Source organism: Ciona robusta, chromosome 3 (assembly GCF_009617815.1).
Source record: "Ciona robusta chromosome 3, ASM961781v2".
Classification (NCBI taxonomy): domain Eukaryota; kingdom Metazoa; phylum Chordata; class Ascidiacea; order Phlebobranchia; family Cionidae; genus Ciona; species Ciona robusta.
This window is the reverse complement of record NC_143237.1, coordinates 2,993,690-3,014,708: the sequence shown is the minus strand read 5'-3', so window position 1 is coordinate 3,014,708 and position 21,019 is coordinate 2,993,690. Positions and strand designations below refer to the sequence as shown.

The 21,019-nt window shown below is 33.4% G+C and overlaps 2 protein-coding genes and 4 long non-coding RNA genes across 7 annotated transcripts; 5 read left to right on the top strand and 1 right to left on the bottom strand.

Moving 5' to 3' along the window:
• The first annotated feature begins 289 nt into the window (after positions 1 to 289).
• Positions 290 to 1,573, top strand: LOC149737823 (uncharacterized). Its single transcript, XR_016384672.1, has 3 exons — positions 290 to 960; positions 1,035 to 1,419; positions 1,499 to 1,573. It is a non-coding gene; the product is annotated as an uncharacterized LOC149737823 (long non-coding RNA).
• Positions 1,574 to 1,807: 234 nt separating this feature from the next.
• LOC149737822 (uncharacterized) lies at positions 1,808 to 2,477 on the top strand. The gene is made up of 2 exons (XR_016384674.1): positions 1,808 to 2,026; positions 2,101 to 2,477. It is a non-coding gene; the product is annotated as an uncharacterized LOC149737822 (long non-coding RNA).
• Positions 2,478 to 3,457: 980 nt separating this feature from the next.
• LOC149737821 (uncharacterized) lies at positions 3,458 to 3,832 on the top strand. The gene is made up of 2 exons (XR_016384675.1): positions 3,458 to 3,534; positions 3,609 to 3,832. It is a non-coding gene; the product is annotated as an uncharacterized LOC149737821 (long non-coding RNA).
• Positions 3,833 to 4,152: 320 nt separating this feature from the next.
• Positions 4,153 to 4,440, top strand: LOC149737820 (uncharacterized). Its single transcript, XR_016384676.1, has 2 exons — positions 4,153 to 4,291; positions 4,366 to 4,440. It is a non-coding gene; the product is annotated as an uncharacterized LOC149737820 (long non-coding RNA).
• Positions 4,441 to 5,765: 1,325 nt separating this feature from the next.
• LOC149737819 (adhesion G protein-coupled receptor G7-like) lies at positions 5,766 to 14,345 on the top strand. The gene is made up of 18 exons (XM_089875263.1): positions 5,766 to 5,853; positions 5,971 to 6,024; positions 6,640 to 6,768; positions 6,930 to 7,052; positions 7,709 to 7,797; positions 8,023 to 8,196; positions 8,463 to 8,545; positions 8,886 to 8,998; positions 9,296 to 9,451; positions 9,721 to 9,908; positions 10,034 to 10,177; positions 10,422 to 10,540; positions 10,904 to 11,126; positions 11,535 to 11,671; positions 11,801 to 11,930; positions 12,279 to 12,438; positions 12,739 to 12,853; positions 14,206 to 14,345. Exons 9-18 carry the CDS (start codon positions 9,403 to 9,405, stop codon positions 14,315 to 14,317), a joined length of 1,377 nt encoding a protein of 458 aa, XP_089731389.1. The 5' UTR covers positions 5,766 to 5,853; positions 5,971 to 6,024; positions 6,640 to 6,768; positions 6,930 to 7,052; positions 7,709 to 7,797; positions 8,023 to 8,196; positions 8,463 to 8,545; positions 8,886 to 8,998; positions 9,296 to 9,402; the 3' UTR covers positions 14,318 to 14,345.
• Positions 10,422 to 18,980, bottom strand: LOC149737818 (uncharacterized). Of its 2 annotated transcripts, none has more exons than XM_089875273.1 (8): positions 17,803 to 18,980; positions 17,524 to 17,646; positions 17,026 to 17,064; positions 15,594 to 16,950; positions 15,402 to 15,514; positions 14,776 to 14,867; positions 11,506 to 14,329; positions 10,422 to 11,136 (listed from the first exon to the last, which is right to left on the bottom strand). In XM_089875273.1, exons 1-4 carry the CDS (start codon positions 18,254 to 18,256, stop codon positions 16,874 to 16,876), a joined length of 693 nt encoding a protein of 230 aa, XP_089731399.1. In that variant the 5' UTR covers positions 18,257 to 18,980; the 3' UTR covers positions 10,422 to 11,136; positions 11,506 to 14,329; positions 14,776 to 14,867; positions 15,402 to 15,514; positions 15,594 to 16,873. The 2 variants fall into 2 exon arrangements, with proteins under 2 accessions (XP_089731399.1, XP_089731400.1); XM_089875274.1 differs by having other exon boundaries at positions 12,272 to 14,329.
• Between the last annotated feature and the right edge of the window lie 2,039 nt (positions 18,981 to 21,019).

The window sequence follows — 21,019 nt, the reverse complement described above, 5'->3', positions numbered from 1 at the left end:
GGTGAGCAAAACTACCAATTTTTAATATGATTTGGTTAAACCAAAACTGTATTAAAACTGAACTTAATATTTCAGAAATAACAGCAGAACCCACCACACCTGGATCATCTAATACTACTTCACTACCATTAAATGAAACAACCACAATAGGTGAGCAAAACTACCAATTTTTATATGACTTGGTTAAATTAAAACTGTATAATATTAAATCTGAACCTAATATATAAATTTTTAATATGATTTGGTTGAATCAAAACTGTATTAAATTTGAACTTAATATTACAGAAATAACAGCAGAGCCGACCGCACCTGGATTTTCTAATACTACTTCACTACCATTAAATGAAACAACCACAATAGGTGAGCAAAAATATCATTTTTTAATCTCATTTGGTTAAACCAAATCTGTATTAAATTTAAACTAAATATTCAAGAAACAACAGCAGAGCCCACCACACCTGGATCTTCTAATACTACTTCACTACCATTAAATGAAACAACCACAATAGGTGAGCAAAAACTACCAATTTTTAATATGAGTTGGTTAAACCAAAACTGTATTAAAACTGAACTTAATATTTCAGAAACAACAGCAGAACCCACCACACCTGGATCTTCTAATACTACTTCACTACCATTAAATGAAACAACCACAATAGGTGAGCAAAACTACCAATTTTTATATGACTTGGTTAAATGAAAACTGTATAATATTAAATCTGAACCTAATATTCCAGAAACAACAGCAGAGCCGACCACACCGCGATCTGATATTACTACTTCACTACCATTAAATGAAACAATCACAATAGGTGAGTAAAAATACTAAGTTTTAACTGATTTGGTTAAACCAAAACTATATTAAATTTAAACTAAATATTCCAGAAACAACAGCAGAGCCCACCACACCTGGATCTTCTAATACTACTTCACTACCATTAAATGAAACAAGCACAATTGGTGAGCAAAAATACAAATTTTTAATATGATTTGGTTGAATCAAAACTTTATTAAATTTGAACTAAATATTTCAGAAATAACAGCAGAGCCGACCACACCTGGATCTGATATTACTACTTCACTACCATTAAATGAAACAACCACAATAGGTGAGCAAAAATACCAAGTTTTAACTGATTTAAAAAAGCCAAAAATGTATACCAATGAAATTAAAACTAAATGTTCCAGAAACAACAGCAGAGCCGACCACACCTGGATCTGATATTACTACTTCACTACCATTAAATGAAAAAACCACAATAGGTGAGCAAAAACACCAAGTTTTTTATATGATTTGGTTAAATCAAAACTGTGTACAAATAAAATTTGAACTTAATATTTCAGAAACAACAGCAGAGCCGACCACACCTGGATCTGATATTACTACTCCACTACCATTAAATGAAACAACCACAATAGGTGAGCAAAAATACCAAGTTTTAACTGATTTGGTTAAACCAAACCTAGATACGAATAAAATTTGAACTTAATATTTTAGAAACAACAGCAGAGCCGACCACACCTGGATCTGATATTACTACTTCACTACCATTAAATGAAACAACCACAATAGGTGAGCAAAAACACCAAGCTTTTTATATGATTTGGTTAAATCAAAACTGTGTACAAATAAAATTTGAACTTAATATTTCAGAAACAACAGCAGAGCCGACCACACCTGGATCTTCTAATACTACTTCACTACCATTAAATGAAACAACCACAATAGGTGAGCCAAAATACCAATTTTAAATATAATTTGGGTAAGCAAAAACTGTATTAAATTTTAATTAAATATTGCAGATACAACAGCAGAGCCGACCACACCTGGATCTTCTAATACTACTTCACTACCATTAAATGAAACAACCACAATAGGTGAGCAAAACTACCAATTTTTATATGACTTGGTTAAACCAAAACTGTATTAAATTTAAACTAAATATTCCAGAAACAACAGCAGAGCCGACCACACCTGGATCTGCTAATACTACTTCACTACCATTAAATGAAACAACCACAATGGGTGAGCAAAAATACAATTTTTTAATATGATTTGGTTTACCCAAAACTGTATTAAATTTTAATTAAATATTCCAGAAACAACAGCAGAGCCGACCACATCTGGATCTTCTAATGCTACTTCACTACCATTAAATGAAACAACCACAATAGGTGAGCAAAAATACCAATTTTTAATATGATTTGGTTAAACCAAAACTGTATTAAAACTGAACTTAATATTTCAGAAATAACAGCAGAACCCACCACACCTGGATCATCTAATACTACTTCACTACCATTAAATGAAACAACCACAATAGGTGAGCAAAACTACCAATTTTTATATGACTTGGTTAAATTAAAACTGTATAATATTAAATCTGAACCTAATATTCCAGAAACAACAGCAGAGCCGACCACACCGGGATCTGATATTACTACTTCACTACCATTAAATGAAACAACCACAATAGGTGAGCAAAAATACCAAGTTTTAACTGATTTGGTTAAACCAAAACTAGATACGAATAAAATTTGAACTTAATTTTTCAGAAACAACAGCAGAGCCGACCACACCTGGATCTTCTAATACTACTTCACTACCATTAAATGAAACGACCACAATAGGTGAGCAAAAATACCAAGTTTTAACTAATTTGGTTAAACTAAAACTAGATACGAATAAAATTTGAACTTAATATTTCAGAAACAACAGCAGAGCCGACCACACCTGGATCTTCTAATACTACTTCACTACCATTAAATGAAACGACCACAATAGGTGAGCAAAAATACCAAGTTTTAACTAATTTGGTTAAACTAAAACTAGATACGAATAAAATTTGAACTTAATTTTTCAGAAACAACAGCAGAGCCGACCACACCTGGATCTTCTAATACTACTTCACTACCATTAAATGAAACAACCACAATAGGTGAGCAAAACTACCAATTTTTATATGACTTGGTTAAACCAAAACTATATTAAATTTAAACTAAATATTTCAGAAACAACAGCAGAGCCGACCACACCTGGATCTTCTAATACTACTTCACTACCATTAAATGAAAAAACCACAATTGGTGAGCAAAAATACAAATTTTTAATATGATTTGGTTGAATCAAAACTGTATTAAATTTGAACTAAATATTTCAGAAATAACAGCAGAGCCGACCACACCTGGATCTGCTAATACTACTTCACTACCATTAAATGAAACAACCACAATTGGTGAGCAAAAATATCATTTTTTAATATGATTTGGGTAAACCAAAACTGTATTAAATTTAAACTAAATATTCCAGAAACAACAGCAGAGCCCACCACACCTGGATCTTCTAATACTACTTCACTACCATTAAATGAAACAACCACAATAGGTGAGCAAAAATATCATTTTTTAATATGATTTGGGTAAACCAAAACTGTATTAAATTTTAACTAAATATTCCAGAAACAACAGCAGAGCCCACCACATCTGGATCTTCTAATACTACTTCACTACCATTAAATGAAACAACCACAATTGGTGAGCAAAAATATAAATTTTTAATATGATTTGGTTGAATCAAAACTGTATTAAATTTGAACTTAATATTACAGAAATAACAGCAGAGCCGACCGCACCTGGATTTTCTAATACTACTTCACTACCATTAAATGAAACAACCACAATAGGTGAGCAAAAATATCATTTTTTAATCTCATTTGGTTAAACCAAATCTGTATTAAATTTAAACTAAATATTCAAGAAACAACAGCAGAGCCCACCACACCTGGATCTTCTAATACTACTTCACTACCATTAAATGAAACAACCACAATAGGTGAGCAAAAACTACCAATTTTTAATATGAGTTGGTTAAACCAAAACTGTATTAAAACTGAACTTAATATTTCAGAAACAACAGCAGAACCCACCACACCTGGATCTTCTAATACTACTTCACTACCATTAAATGAAACAACCACAATAGGTGAGCAAAACTACCAATTTTTATATGACTTGGTTAAATGAAAACTGTATAATATTAAATCTGAACCTAATATTCCAGAAACAACAGCAGAGCCGACCACACCGCGATCTGATATTACTACTTCACTACCATTAAATGAAACAACCACAATAGGTGAGCAAAAACACCAAGTTTATTATGTGATTTGGTTAAATCAAAACTGTGTACAAATAAAATTTGAACTTAATATTTCAGAAACAACAGCAGAGCCCACCACACCTGGATCTTCTAATACTACTTCACTACCATTAAATGAAACAAGCACAATTGGTGAGCAAAAATACAAATTTTTAATATGATTTGGTTGAATCAAAACTTTATTAAATTTGAACTAAATATTTCAGAAATAACAGCAGAGCCGACCACACCTGGATTTTCTAATACTACTTCACCATCATTAAATGAAACAACCACAATAGGTGAGCAAAAATATCATTTTTTAATATGATTTGGTTAAACCAAAACTGTATTAAATTTAAACTAAATATTCCAGAAACAACAGCAGAGCCCACCACACCTGGATCTTCTAATACTACTTCACTACCATTAAATGAAACAACCACAATAGGTGAGCAAAAATACTAAGTTTTTACTGATTTGGTTAAACCAAAACTAGATACGAATAAAATTTGAACTTAATTTTTTAGAAACAACAGCAGAGCCGACCACACCTGGATCTGATATTACTACTTCACTACCATTAAATGAAACGACCACAATAGGTGAGCAAAAATACCAAGTTTTAACTGATTTGGTTAAACCAAAACTAGATACGAATAAAATTTGAACTTAATTTTTCAGAAACAACAGCAGAGCCGACCACACCTGGATCTGATATTACTACTTCACTACCATTAAATGAAACGACCACAATAGGTGTGAAAAAATACCTAGTTTGAACTGATTGGTTAAACCAAAACTAGATAGGAATAAAATTTGAACTTAATATTTCAGAAACAACAGCAGAGCCGAACACACCTGGATCTGATATTACTACTTCACTACCATTAGATAAAACGACCACAATAGGTGAGCAAAAATACCAAGTTTGAACTGATTTGGTTAAACTAAAACTAGATAGGAATAAAATTTGAACTTAATATTTCAGAAACAACAGCAGAGCCGACCACACCTGGATCTGATATTACTACTTCACTACCATTAAATGAAACAACCACAATAGGTGAGCAAAAATACCAAGTTTTAACTGATTTAAAAAAGCGAAAAGAAGGATACAAATAAAATTTGAACTTAATATTTCAGAAACAACAGCAGAGCCGACCACACCTGGATCTGATATTACTACTTCACTACCATTAAATGAAACAACCACAATAGGTGAGCAAAAATACCAAGTTTTAACTGATTTGGTTAAACTAAAACTAGATACGAATAAAATTTGAACTTAATATTTCAGAAACAACAGCAGAGCCGACCACACCTGGATCTGATATTACTACTTCACTACCATTAAATGAAACTACCACAATAGGTGAGAAAAAATACCAAGTTTTAACTGATTTGGTTAAACTAAAACTAGATAGGAATAAAATTTGAACTTAATATTTCAGAAACAACAGCAGAGCCGACCACACCTGGATCTGATATTACTACTTCACTACCATTAAATGAAACAACCACAATAGGTGAGAAAAAATACCAAGTTTTAAGAATCACAGCTTCTACTTTAATGTAACTTTATTATCAGGTTTTGTATTATTATTTTTTATTTAGGGCAATTTATTTATCTTTTATAGAAACTACTATCAGACCCAACACATCTAAAGCTACTGAAGCTACTACGTCAAAGCCAGATGAAATTATTACAACAAGTGAGAAAAATTTCTTTTGTTTTCATGTATTTTTCTTACTATATATTTACTTTTGTTAACATGAAATTTGTATGAAAATATAAAAGATGAAGTATTTACCAATAATTTCGACTTCAGAATCAACTGTTGTCCCAACCACTACCTTAAGCCCAGTTGAAACTACCCAACCAGGTGAGCTGTAATGCATTATAAAAATAAATTAGAAAATTAAAAGTTTATTCACTGCTCAAGAATGTCTGAAGCAATGTTATTTATTCTCGCATTGTGTGATGCTGAGGCACAGTGGTAAGCGCGTCTGTCTTTAACCCAGAGTTTATGGGTTCAAGGCTTGTTGCTTCTACTTTAGGGGCGTATGTGTCCATGGGCACGACACTTTACAACATTAGTGACCACTGGGTGGGACAACCCATTAGTGACCACTGGGTTGGAGCAATGGCCAATAAGTGTCTTGCCCAAGGACACACAATGGTAGCAGCGACGAGCTTCAACCCATTACCTCTGGGTTAGGAGCAGGCAATAATCACTTTTCCACGGCGCCGGACATGTCTTGCCCAAGGACAATTAAAGTGGCTACATACAACCAAAATAAGACCAGCATCAAGCCTATAATTCGGTATACTTTAGTTAATAGCCAAGCATTCTGACCAATATGTGCTATGATGCTTGTTGTTTTTTTGTAACCAATATGTGCTATGATGCTTGTTGATTTTTTGTAACTTACATAAGCTTTAGTTTTAAATATCACACGTAAATATTTTTTTTCATAAACGTTTTAACTTTTACCAGCATCATGTCTATCAACATGTGATGGTTGTGATGGTCCATGTAGCCGACCCTCCTCAACAGCTGAATGTGTTTGTCAATGTATTGCTGGATACATACCTAAGACACCGTCAGCACTTGGATGTCAACCAGGTGAAATTTTTGGCTCTTCCATACCCTGTTAAAAATTGAATATATTTGTTTAAATATTTCAAAATTTTAATTGCACCATTTTTAGAAGTTTATGTATATTGTTATGTAAATTGTGATTTTTAATGTGTCAGTGTCAGTATAATTTGAAATTTACTTTATAGTTGTCTGTGATACGGAGACATTACTCTACCCCTTTGAAAACTCTACTAATGTGACCTTCCCAGCTACACAAGCAGGTTTTACTGCTATCTCTAACAACAAGTGCCCGGTTAATTCATCAAATGGTAAGTGTGTAGGAAACAGGGTATCAGACATTAGTATTGCTTAAAACATAAACTTGCATGTCAGCAGCAATTATATATCCTATTTACACAAATCCCATATTTTAAAATTCTACAGTGCAGTCAGTGTTAATCTTACCATGTTTTAATTAAATCAATGAATTAATTTTTTTTTGTCACGTTAACGAAGATCAGGAAAGTTTACAAAAGCGAAAAACACGAGTAGTAATGGTAAAACAACAGTTGCTAAAACACGCTAATGGACAAAACAGATAAATTAATAATGTTTTGGATTGTCCGTCGCGGTGACAAAATGGTTGGCGCGCCTGCATGTAACTCAGAGGTAATGGGTTCGAGGCTCGTCACTGCTACCATTGTTTGTGGGCATATGTGTCCTTGGGCAAGACACTTAACGGCAATTGCTCCAACCCAGTGGTCACTAATGGGTTGTCCAAATTATCAATCATACATAAAAAAATCTCTCCAAAAAATAATGACCCACAAAGTAACATGCATGGTAACTCGTAAGCTGGCACGAGGTGTATGAACACCCGTGTTATAACGACTGTCGTTTTCCGGCCACGTAAGGATAAAGTACGTTACACTCATTTATTAAAGGCGTAACTATTACACCCTACATGTTCTATTTTATCTTCCAGTTGGAAAACCATACGGCAACAGAAAATGTTCTTTAAATGGAACCTGGGTAGTCCCAACGTGGCTAACATCCTGTGATAATGGAGTCGAGGTGAAAATTTACCTTTGTAAAATATTGTGTTATATTAAACAAAGTACCTACGTTTATTGTGAAAATAGGAAAGAATTTAAAAAATGTCAATTTTAAAATAAAACAAAAGCCATTTTATATAGAATTAAAAAAGTGTAAAAAATGATGCTATTAAATAACAGTTTTCATGCATTGTCGCCTATAAATCGTAACCGTCTTCTCCTTTAACCGCTTCTTAATTTACAGGAGATCTTGAATGGACTTCAAACAAATTCAATAGAAACTCATGAGCAGCGCCAACAAGTGGCGAACGATCTTGAAGTCATCACATCAGTTTCAGCGGATCTTACAACAACGGATGTCACTCAGACATCTCAAGCTCTGACAGAGATTGTCAACACAACTACACTTACTCCAGAGGTAAGGGAGAATTTGTTATATATGGGCCATTGCAAAGTGGTTATTCATCTGCCTTATGGGTTTAAGGCTCGTCAATGCTACCATTGTGGGCATAGCAAGATGGTTAATTGTGTGTGTATGTGTCCTTTTATAAAGAGCATCTAGTGTATAAGGAAAAGTAGTTATCTACATATACAGAGAATAAACATTCCATATACCAAATCATTTTCGAATATGTATCATAAACCTATGTAATATTATGTTTGATTTGATTTCTTCCTTTAAAGACATCGAGTTCAGTTGTAGCAACTGTTGGAAATTTACTTGAAGTTCCTGAAGATCAGTTACAACAGAGCGGTCAAACCCAAGAGTGAGTGTCATGTAACACATAAGATTGTGACATCATATACACTTACTTTAACAGAAACCAAGGCAAAGTGGTCATGGGTTTAGGGTTTGTCACTGCTACCGTTGTGTTCGTATGTGTCCTTGTACAAGACAGTTAACGGCAATTGCTCCAACCCAGTGGTTACTAACGGGTTGTCCAAATTATCAGCCATATATAAAAATATGAAATATCCTAAAAAATGATCACCTACAAAATAAGACACGAGGCAACTTGTAAGGTGACACGAGGTGTATGAAACAGAACACTTGTGTGATAACTAGGGATAAAGCAAATACACATACTTACACTTATTGTGGTTCAGGATCCTGGCAACATTGGATTTAGTTGGTGAGAAGGTGGAAGTGGCTGAGGGAGAGGAATATACAGAAGTAAGCGGCAGTGTTGCCATTGCTGTTGTACATCCTACTCAAGATGGTAAGCTTTAATTAAAACATAACATAGTTTTTAAATAAAAGTTCAAAATACGATAGAAGTATAGAATACAATTAATTAAGGCGGCTACACCAATGACACAACAAAAATTAACCCACAGTTGGTTGAAGTAAATTAAAACAGATTAGGGGGTAATAGAAAGAAAAGTGCGCGCAAAGAGACAAAGCGTACAATTACCAATATTTTTACAACACAATAATATTATAATAGCTATATATTTGTCTTTTCGATAACTGTAACGAAGTTTTTCCCAAATTTTTTCTTAATGCTCAATTACAGACGCAAACAGGGGTATAGGATATGGAGTAACAAATTTATCGATTAAAAATCTGAAAGGATTCAGATCTGACCAACTCGCAACATTTTTTGAGAAGCCTCATTCAAACATGACTTCATACATTACTGTACCTGGCTCTGCAACAAATGATCTAGCAGGTATATGTACTCTTGTTTATTGTTTTAAATATACCAAATTAGTTCAACGAACAAATTGATTGTGTGTGGTCTGTTTTTACATTAAAAAACACAGTAATATTTTAATACATTTACTTTACATTAATATAATACAATCATTAAAGCAGAAATTTATTTATGACAACACAAATTCTAGATTCACAGCGTTTTCTTGCTATGATAACTAACAACTCCACAACATGATCATAAAAATTCCATAGTATAATCTCATTATAATTTCCAAATTTCAGATCGAAGAATCAGTTTTTTGGCTTTTCCTGATGACAAATTGTTCCGTTCCAATTCTCCGAGTACATTTACTACGTTTAACAATGTCACTGTTAATTCTGATGCTGTGTTGTCGGCTACTGTGGTCAATGCAAGTGGACCTTTGAATAACCTTGATCCACCTGTTGAATTGGGTTTTAGTATCACTGAGGTAAATAATGCAAATATAATTGGGAGCTTTAGAGTTTGTCATGTGGTAAAAAATTTTAACACCTATTGTATTTTCTGCTAATACGATCTTGACGTCATTGCATTATTTTATTTGTTTCTCTGCAGGGTTTGATTGCAGGTAGAAGTGTTTGTGTTTATTGGGATGAAGTGACACTTACTTGGTCAGATGTGGGTTCTGTAATGACCAATTCCTCAAACACCACGTTGACTTGTACATTTAACCATCTCACCAACTTTGCAACTTTGTTTGTGAGTGTAAAGTACTGTACTTTAATTTTCAAAGATTGGGCATGTATTTAAAACAAAAAATGATATGCCAAAATTTTCAACATATTTTTAAAGCTACAGTGTATTTAATGTCTAGTTTTAGACTGTGGGTTCACTTGCAGAGAAATATTACTTAGATTTATAACACTAGTATCATAATAAATGTACCAAGTTATCACACATACACACCATGTAGACTGTTTGTTACCAAATTATTTACCAACAGTTGCCTGGAGATGATACCAGCATCAGTAATTCACATGTTCTTGATATCTTGACTGTGGTTGGTTGTTCCATCTCCGGTGCCTCTTGTCTCCTCCTCATTCTCATCTTCATCTTTGTTCCGTGAGTTTACAGTGTTGCCACTTTATTTTTCCCAGTGTTGCCATTTTTCACAGTTTTAGAATGAGAATATATGTTATTAAAAAACATGGGCAAAAAACATAATTTTTAATTATTTAGGCACTTTAACTTTAACAGAATTGACCAAGATTGTTTGCCAATATGTTCATTAAAACTATGTTTTAAACAGTATCATAATCACGTAATAATAAATGAGGGTATAAACAATTTTAAACATTGGAAGAGGTGCTGGTTTCAGTTAATTACAATCCAGCTAATTTGTGATCAGGATTACATCAGTTCAAAATAAAATACCTAGTTGATTTTTTTTTTAGGTTTAATATTATGTGATAATTCATTTTGCAGAAAAACCAGAACAAAGGGTCGTAAAAGAGCGGCCGTTCTTCTTCTTAATCTCGCGATCGCAATCCTTCTTCTTGATATTTTCCTCATTGTGAGCGAGCAAGAGATTGTGACATCATCGATGACATCATGCCTTGCTGTGTCAGTGCTTACCTACTTCTCCATGATGAGTGTTTTCACTTGGATGATGGTGGAAGGTTTCAGCATTGCTTCTGTTATTATGCTTGTAAGTTTTTCTAAATGAAGTAGGCTATGTATTAAATTCATTTTCTAATATATTATCTTTGTAAGTATTACTAAATTAGGTCTTTTGCTAAATCAAATTCATTCTCTAATGTATTATGCTTGTAAGTAGTACTAAATTAGTTCCTTGTATTGAATTGTTTAACGCTCGACATTGCTACCATTGTGGGCGAATGTGTCCTTGAGCAAGACACTTAACGACAATTGCTCCAACCCAGTGGTCACTAATGGGTTGTCCAAATTAACAGCAATACATAATTTTCCCATTGATACTAAAGAGATAGTCACATAGGTTACAAACCGGTAGTTGGGTATTGCATAATTAAAAAAATATCTATGAAAACTAAACCAAATTTTTGTACCTTGAACTAAGCAAGCATACTTGTTCCAGCCATTTAAAACTCGAGGAAAGTTATTTGGTAACTGGTTCATGATTGCTTCATGTTTGTGGGGTTGGTTGCTACCAGCGTTAGTTATCATGTTCACCACAATCTTTAACATTGATATGTACAAGAGAACAGATGGAGAGTAAGAAATTTTTTATATATTTTTATATATTTTGTTTTAATTTTTATTTTATGTATTTTACCAGGGTAAAATTGAAAAAATTTTATTGTGTTATATTTGTTAAAAAAGTGTAACAAACTCTTTCACCAGGTGTTACATTCAACCAGGCCTGGTGTTGTATGCTGTTCTTATACCAGCAGGCATAACACTTGGTGTAAATCTGATGTTGTATGTCTTCCTAACTTATAAAGTGACTTGTGCAAAACGACCTGTGTCAATGGTAAGCTGTCTTAAATACTGACAAGTCAAAAGCATATTGTGATACAGAACTCTTGTGTTTAAATATTTACACTAAATTAGGTATAAATTTGGGTGAACAGCCATGCTCTTTACATTTCTACTCTTTCTCAAACTTTTTATCCATAGCGTTGTTTTAACAACTTGATTCTCTTCGTTCTTTAAATAACATGGTCTGCGCTGTTGTTTTTTAAGAGATGTATAAAAACTATGTTATGATGCGGATATCTAACTTAACATAAAACTGAAAACATTCAATAGAAAAATGCATTAACTAAACACAGGTTAACAACTTCGTTTCTTTTAATAAACATTATGCATTACTTTTCAGGCTGGCAAGTCGAAAGGTTTACAAAAGAATTTGCTTTTCTCGTTAACTTTGTTCGTCACGCTTGGATTAACATGGATCTTTGGTTTCGTCATCATTCCAGGAAATGGGGATGCAAGTTTTGCTTTCTCCGTTTTATTCACTGTGTTCAACTCATTACAAGGTGGGGGAATTAAATAATTATCCTATAATTACATATAGTAGAGCCGTGGTATGCAATCTACAGAACACGATATTCTGGTGTCAAAGACTTTTAAGGAACAATATATGAAAACTTTAAGTCTTTATCTATTCATATACAATCAAATCTAATATATAGCCTTCTAGCTTTTTTGCTCATAAGTTATAGACAACAATATGAGGTATAATTTCATATTTTGCTGGAACTTTTATTTAAATAGCTTATCTACAATAAAAAAAAACACATATTAATTAATTTTTAAACATCATCTTTTTGACACAGGTTTCTTCCTGTTCTTGCTATATGTGGTTCGTCAGAAGTTTACTCGGTCGGCTATATCTGAACAAGTCCGAAAAATCTCAGCATTCGTAATTCCCACCACGTGGTCGACCAGCAGGTTCATTATATAAATTATACTAACATAAAAACACATAACATAATTGTTTATTTGTCTGTGAGAATACATGTGAGAGTACAACGAAAAACAAGTTAAGTAATAAAACAACAAGGATAAAACAACAAGGGAATTAGTAAAAAACAACAGTCGTTATATAAGCACATTTCTTATAAAATCTACTTGAATGAGCGTTTCAGATAAGACTCCATTGCTACAGTACTGTACAAGATAACTCTCATTGAGTTGTATTTAATTAAAACAAGTCGAATGAATGAAATTTATTTCCTCTCTTTGGTCAAGAGAGTTGATGAAAGCAAGAAGACGGGTAGTACCGATAAAAAAAACAGTTGTTAAAACATGCTGATAAAAGGAAAGTAACAGTAAAACAACAGCTGTTAAAACATTGATAAAAAAGAAAGAATGTTTCAGATAAAGGCGTGACTGTTACACCCTACAGACTATATAATGCGAAAATTAATTAATTGGAAGCAAATTGTGTAAAAATTAAGATGTAATTGGAAAAAAAAGTGTGCAACAACTAAAAATTAAAGTAACATGTATCAAACATACAAAAATATTGAGAATTTTTACGAAAAAATTAATAGAAAAAAACCAGGCCTGGATTTCAACTGAAACCATAATGGTATCACAGAAGCTAGGTCTATATAAAAAGCTTACTGAAACACAATTGATAGTTACAAAACGTTCTTAACCCAGATTGCAAAATACTGTTTTATCTGTATTAACCACAAAAATAAAAACAAATAAAACGCGCATCTTCAATGTCGGTAAAGGAGAGAGGTGATACACTTTCTCTCTTTCGCGACTCGTTCCCGTTTAGTTTACTATTATAGCCAATGAAATCAGGGCGTTTTATGTAGTTTTTCTTCGTTTTTTGGCTTAATTTAAGGTCATGGGGCAAAACAACTATTTTCTGATATATATGTTTCCAACAAACTGTTTGTTTGAATGTTTTTAATTAAATTTATTAAATAATAAAATTTCCTAAACAAGTGGTAAACTGTAAGCGTTAACCCACCAAATAACTAAACTGGCCTAATAAACTTGAATAGTTGGTGTACTTTTTGAAATAAACACCTAAAACTACTGTGCGCCTATCTTTTACAATGGAGACCAAGCGAAATGGGGACGGAGTTGGCGGTCACGTGAATAGAAAGAAGACTTTATCACGGTTTTGGGCAGTTGCGCGTTCTAGTCTTTTTTATTTCTGTGGTATTTACCCACAAATCCAGATGCTCTTAAAACTAATATGGAATTAAAACTGACAAAAAATTGAAATGCAATTCGTTCTATTCTACCTCAAAATAAGTTACCTTATTCTTGACATTTAGAACCTCGAGACCTAACGTCTCATATTCAACAACATTTTATGAAAATGATGGTTTTGATGATGAGATCAGAAACTGGAGAAGCGAGACATCCGTTATACAAAGTTCTCACTAAATGAGCTGTTCACTAAATAAAATGTATATGTGTTACACTGTTACATTATATGCACTGTTTGATCAACGATTTGTAACTTTTTTTAAACTTTTAATGACATTGTGTAAGTCACCTAAAGCTGTCTAGGAATTGTTGCTACAAAGGTTTCTTGCAATAAAAGATAGGCTACATTAAAACTCACCCAGAAATAATTGCAAAGCAGTCAATTTGACTGACAAACAAGAAATGGTGCAGTATCACTAAACATTCAAATTAATTTTCCTGTTGCCGATTTTCTTACTTATTTTTTACTGTGTTATTTAATTTGTGGCAATAATTCTCCCAAACATTAATATCCTAATTCTTTTCATATTGTCAGAAACCCGATTTGTTATTTAGTTTTTTTTTAACGGGGTCAGTCGACCGTGACAGTAGTAAAACCGTCAAATAAAATTAGACAAATTACAATACGTGCTTACTCGTTGGAGCTAAGCGCTCTTGTTGTTGAACTTTGCTATGACATTTTCCCCACGTCTCAGGGTGTTGTTTTGTATACTATCAGCATACTACTCTGAAAACGTTGTATAGCCTATTACATACTAAATCTATCACCCATATAGAATATACAGCCTTACTTACGCAAAATCACGTTGATGAATGTAACTTACTTTATCCTCGCGTGGCCGGAAAACGACATTCGTTATAACATGCCAGCTTACGAGTTACCATGTATGTTACTTTGTAGATATTTATTTAGTTTTTTTTTTATTTTTTTTATTTTTTTGTATGGCTGATATTTTGGACAACCCATTATAGTGACTACTGGGTTGGAGCATTTTCCGTTAAGTGTCTTGCCCAAGGACACATACTTACTTCCACTATGGTAGCAGCGACGAGCCTTGAACCCATTACCCTTGTTTACAGGCAGGCGCACTAACCACTTTGCCACGGCGCCGGACTATAAACTTTCATCTTGCTATGAGATCTTTTATACACAGGGGTGAAATATCGAAATAGTTTATAGTCAATAGTTACAAATAACGATTTAAACAAAACAGGTCGCAGACTGCCATTATATTGAATAAAACGCGTACATTTTACTTACTCTTTGTTGCATGCATCTGGTGAAGAAACCTCTCAAAGCTACTGTTTCTTCAATCCGCGATGCAGACCGAGAATGAGACAACGCTCTCTTATGTATGTTACTGGGGTGACACCCTTAGAAAAAAACAAAATATTAATTTAAAAAATACAAGTTGGTAACAGCGATTAATATTGCAGAAGTTTTTTACCCTACCATTTACAAGAACCAGTATCCCCGCGAAAATTACAATTCTCAACATGTTCAAGATATGTTCTTCGAATAACTTGTTGTGCCAAAACTTTCGATCTAACCAAGCCGCCTTATTTTTCTGCGGTTCCAACATTTAGCCCAGGGCAATTCGTATTTTGTACGAGAGGTTACACAAATCGCATATGTATATTATGAAACATGTCGCATATGTATATTATGAAAATAAATGAATATGGATTAAACAAATGTTCATTAAATACGTAATTGGCCATATAGATCAGCGCTCTTCAACCTTTTTTGGGTTGGTAAATCCCTAAAGTTGTTGCGACGAACTCATGCACCCCTGGTTGCTTTAACGTAAAACTAATGACGTCATCAAGGAGAAATGCGTACGCGGAGAAGTTCCCTGTTTAGTCAAAACCATCGCTAATCAAAAACATTATTACGAATAGGTGGTCTGCGGTTAAAGAGAAGACTAGTTTAATTCCCAGTTATGCAAGATATAGAATTCATATATATATTTATATATATAAATTATAAAGCAGCTCCGAATTGGCGTGAAAATAAGATAACACAAAAAACTAAGGACCAAACTGTAGAAAAGTGGCTGAATATGATAAAAGTGTTTAACTTTAACAAAAAAATACTCAATTTTTTTAAATAAGCTAATATATATTTTTATGCTAATATTTTTTGAAGTTTGTGATGATATAATACATGCGTGCCCAAAACGCGGCCCGCAAGAGCAAAATAAATGGCCCTCAGAAGACTTTAAAATACCGATAATATATATTTTTATGCTAAAATTTTTTAAAGTTTGTGTTGATATTTTGGTGCACCCAAGGGTACACCGTGCACACTGGTTGAACAGCACTGATAAAAGTCATTTTTTGGTCGACCAATTGGTTTTATCCTTGTTGTTGTTGTTTTTTTGCCATGCGCATGTTTTCATATGTCTTTCTTAATTCTCGATTTTACTCTCTAATATCTTTATTAGAATCAAATTATATTACAGTAAAGTGGGGGAAGATGGGACACCTTTTCATTCTAATTTCTCGTCCCATTTAGCAGTAAACAAAAAAAATTAAATGATTATAAAACCATATCCTGACAAAAATAAGAGAGAATATGTGCTTAAATGTTTTAACTCCCCCCACTCTAATATATGTTTGTTTAATTACCTTTTAAGCTTTAAGCCATCTACGTTATTTACATCTACTTTACCCCTACTATATATTTGTGGGTTATTAATTATAAAGCTTTTGAATTTATCGGGTATCTCATCACTGGATGTGAACGTGTGACGAGCCGATGGCCGACCTCTTTACTTTGCAATTATCCATATTTAGCTCGGACAGCCCTGTTAGGAATTAAATTAAATGATATAAAAATATGAAAATTTATATTAAAATTAACAAATGAAATGGTTTCTTACTTTGCTGACGACTTCCACCCACAAAGCCGGATGCAGAACCTGCAAAAAATAATATTTAAGAGTCTCCATTTGATAATGGATGAAAAAGATATTAAACGGTACACTTGGAGATAATTAAAGTAGCTTGTGGGAAATACACTGTAGCAATACTCAATTTGTGTCAAAAATATAAACTTCGATATACAATAGGGTGGGGAATGATGGGAAATATTTTCATTCTATTTTCTTGTCCCATTTGTATCCAAACACCCTGATCGTGCTTTAAACAATTAACAACCAAATGGGACGAGAGAATGGAATGAAAAGCTGTTTCATTTTCCCCCACCCTACTATATTTATTTTACGTATTGTAAATCAATAAAGTATGATGGTACAAATTCATGCGGTATCGCCAATAATTGTGATATTTTTATTTTTAAATTGGGCAATGTGTTAGGTAATTTACACCACCCTTTTATAGGGAATTTATTTAGTAAATAGTTCTATACAATTCAATACCTTTCGAAGATTCGTCTTTGCTGCCAATATTTATATGGTCCGCAGCTATAGCAGATTGCTCTACATTCGTATCTTTCATTGAAATGTGGGCTCCATCCGCAGTTATTTGTTCAATTGCAATTTCTGGAAATTTAAAATCTTGGTTATTCGTCAAAAAGTTGGACGTGTTATTAGATATAAAATATACAAGTAGATATATGGTATTTTTAAAATTTAGTTCCATTGCATTGATTTTTTCAAAAAAAGGTTGTTGTATTATAAGTGACTAAGTTAAAATACCTTGGCATGAATCTATTTTAAAATCCTTAGTCGAAAATTCTTCCGGGTTTTCTTTCATTATAGCCAATGTTTTCTTTTCTAATTCTTCAGAAAAGGAACCATTATTTAACTTTTCCCGAGCTTCCTTTATCAGATCTGGTTCGTCCGTCATAACGAAATTAGCACCACCAGCAACTTTATAGAAAGGCCCCGCAACATATCGAAGTTTGCGCAAAGCATAAAGAGTTGCCGTGAGCACGCCTCCAGCCAAAAATAAGCCTTTTAGATTGTCGCACTTGCTAAAAATCGCAGTTGTTAGCAGTAAAGCGTCACCACCGAGCTTAACAGTAAACTGCCCTTCTTCATTTACGCCCAAATCACAATTTAAATACTCCGACTTCAGCTGGATTCCAAGGGTGGAGGAACCAGGAACACCAGGAACAGTGCTTTTTGGATCAACTTTCGACATGGCCATTTCTCGCTTTTCAGTTTATTTGAAATAATTCCGTTCGTAAAAACTGCTAATACATGAAGTGTAGGATTAAACAAAAGAAAGTTTACAGAAAAATAGAATTCAAGTTGCACCGAGTACATAGTAGAGTGGGGAAAGATGGGACACATTTTCAATCTATTTTCTCGTCACATTTAGTGTTATTCAAAAAAACATTTAGATAACTATAAATTCGTTTCCTCACGACTTCCATAAACGAATATTATGTGCTAAAGGTGCTCCCTCTCCCCCACCCTACTATTTGTCGGCCATTTTAACTTTTCTCAGAGGCAAACATGAGTGAACGCAGTTTATATTCATTCGGCCTGCTTCAAATCATAACCTTATACCTATATATGTTAGCCTTTCTACTTTTTAGTATACTGAATACCTGCTTTCATTCAATATTATTCACTATGATTCTTATGCATTAAATGGTTTAAAAACACCCGGCAAGATTTTCAACATGTTTCAATCATAGGCAGTGACAAAACAAGTACCTTAACGGTGTGTATCTGTGTATAGACAACTAACACCTCACCTGACTATTACGTTTAATGCTTTCTGAATATGGAAAAGGAAATGGCGTACGTGTGTCATAATGATGCTTCATTGAATTCCTGCAATGTTTTATACTGATACACTAAGTGGGCGCATAGGCCGTATTATGCTGGTGACTGGATCTACCATTACTTGTATTGAAACTATTGTCATTAACAATATCAAAAAAGCGGATATAACACCTTGCCTCAGTGAAAGCTTTGTTTTGCGTTACAGACAGAAAAAAATGTTTTGCGTTACAGACTTATAACTGGCATATTAATCTTCTATTAAACTACCTTCCTTCAATAAATTCTGGTTCAAATACAAATGTAGACTACTCAAAAACGGTTCGGTTTTAAACAGAAACCTCATATCGTTACATTCAACTCAGTAAGGACTATTTATATATCAGAAAAAATTTGACTTCAGTTCCTCCTTGTGAGAATACTGTCGAATTATACTGTAATATTTGTTTTTGTATATTATTAAATAGGTACCCGGAAAAAGATATTCTATAAAAAATAATGCCCTAGTCCCGTCTTCCCTCACCCTACTATACATCAGATTTCAAAAAGTGACTTTGGTTCGACTTTAAACCTACATATAGTATTATGGGGGAAGATGGGACACTTTTAGCACCTAATAACCAAATATCCTGATCAAGTTTTAAACAGTTAAAGACGGTCTATGGAAGTTGTGAGGATACGGTTTTATAATTCTTTGAATGTTCTTTGTTTACTACCAAATTGGACGAGAAAATAGAATGAAAAAGGTGCCCCATTATTTCCCACCCTACTGTACAAGTTTTTCATTTTCGGTCCTAAATAAGTTCCTCTTTTTGTTTGAAAGGCTGACGCAATACAGCTGACGTAACCGTTACACCTGGTTAAAAATACAAACGGCAAGTTTTCGTAAAGTCGTGAAATGGTAACATATCATATTTCATCAACACAGTACACAAAGATGCCTCTACGCCAAGTAAATATTGGCGATGACGCAACAACGTAAGTTGAGTTCCGCTTTTCACTTACTGTAAATCGTAAGGGTGGAAAATTTTTCTAAAGAGTGGGAATTTCCACCTTCTTCGTTAGTTCCACCCTTAATGTTGTTATATTTTCACCTATTGACTTAACTGTCCGTCACACCCTGTTCTTATTAATAAGGTTGCAAATTCATCTCGCATGGTTTTAATTAAATTGTAGATTTTTAGATTTTACAAAATATGCGTTAGGATGGATTTAATTTAAACCTTGTTTTCTGGTCGTGATTTGAACAATTAACGAAGAGTGGCGGGGCTATATAGGCTGTATAGTTCTGTAAATATTCTTTGTTCACTACCAAATAGGATGAGAAAAGTGAATGAAAACACATCCCATCTTACCCCACCCTACTATATTTTTTCAACACTTTGTAACATGTCTTTGTAGCCGGGTATTTTAACTTTTACCATAACAAGTAATTGTAAGCACACCATTCACCAAGCCAACATGAAAAATAAGAAACTATAAACCATTTCTAGGTGTGTAAGATTAAACAAATGAGTAAATCAAAAAGTTCTAAAGTTTATTTTTTAGTGCAAGGCACTTTATTTTCCTAACCCTATCTAAACAATGCATAAAAGTAAAGCCTACGTTATTCCGATACAGCAATAGTAATATTAAAATCTAGACTGTTTCACAAAAAAATACAACTTGATTCTAATATAATAACGCTCATATAACATGCATACAAAATTCTGTTTACACCCTCTCCTAAAGTACAGGCCTTTCTGAATTACAACACCTGTAACTGCAATATAATTCCGTACGATCTGCTGTATTTCAGTTCTTGGTATTATAAATTTGACGGAACGTCCCTATTTATATTTTTTTTAGACAAAGACCTTATTGGGCGAAGTTCCTCTTTTGGTGTTTGGATATCGTTGCGCAGTGTTGCAACTCAAGTCAAGTGAACCGTGATTAGGGCGTAATTACCAAAGGGAAATATTGTACTGTGCATTTTTGACAACGCTGATTTTTTGCCAGCTTAAATATTTCTATTAAAAAAAATATTAATAAAATAAATTAATAATTGGGCACGGTGTTTCGTTTCATAGTGCAACCATTTTATTGAAAATGTTTTTTTAAACGTCAATGCCAACAGCAGCGTTTACTTGGAACCAAAAGCACTATGATTATTTAAACTTTCAAAACAAAATGGTGTATT

What these genes read in the sequence shown, in the direction of transcription:
- LOC149737819 (XM_089875263.1), top strand. Translation starts at nt 9,403, where the DNA reads ATGACTTCATACATTACTGTACCTGGCTCTGCAACAAATGATCTAGCA. An exon ending in CCAACTTTGCAACTTTGTTT is followed by an intron (nt 10,178 to 10,421) that starts GTGAGTGTAAAG and finishes ATTTACCAACAG; the next exon opens with TTGCCTGGAGATGATACCAG. An exon ending in CAAAACGACCTGTGTCAATG is followed by an intron (nt 11,931 to 12,278) that starts GTAAGCTGTCTT and finishes ATTACTTTTCAG; the next exon opens with GCTGGCAAGTCGAAAGGTTT.
- LOC149737818 (XM_089875273.1), bottom strand. Translation starts at nt 18,256, where the DNA reads ATGGCCATGTCGAAAGTTGATCCAAAAAGCACTGTTCCTGGTGTTCCT. An exon ending in TAAAATAGATTCATGCCAAG is followed by an intron (nt 17,647 to 17,802) that starts GTATTTTAACTT and finishes TTAAATTTCCAG; the next exon opens with AAATTGCAATTGAACAAATA. An exon ending in CAAAGACGAATCTTCGAAAG is followed by an intron (nt 17,065 to 17,523) that starts GTATTGAATTGT and finishes TATTTTTTGCAG; the next exon opens with GTTCTGCATCCGGCTTTGTG.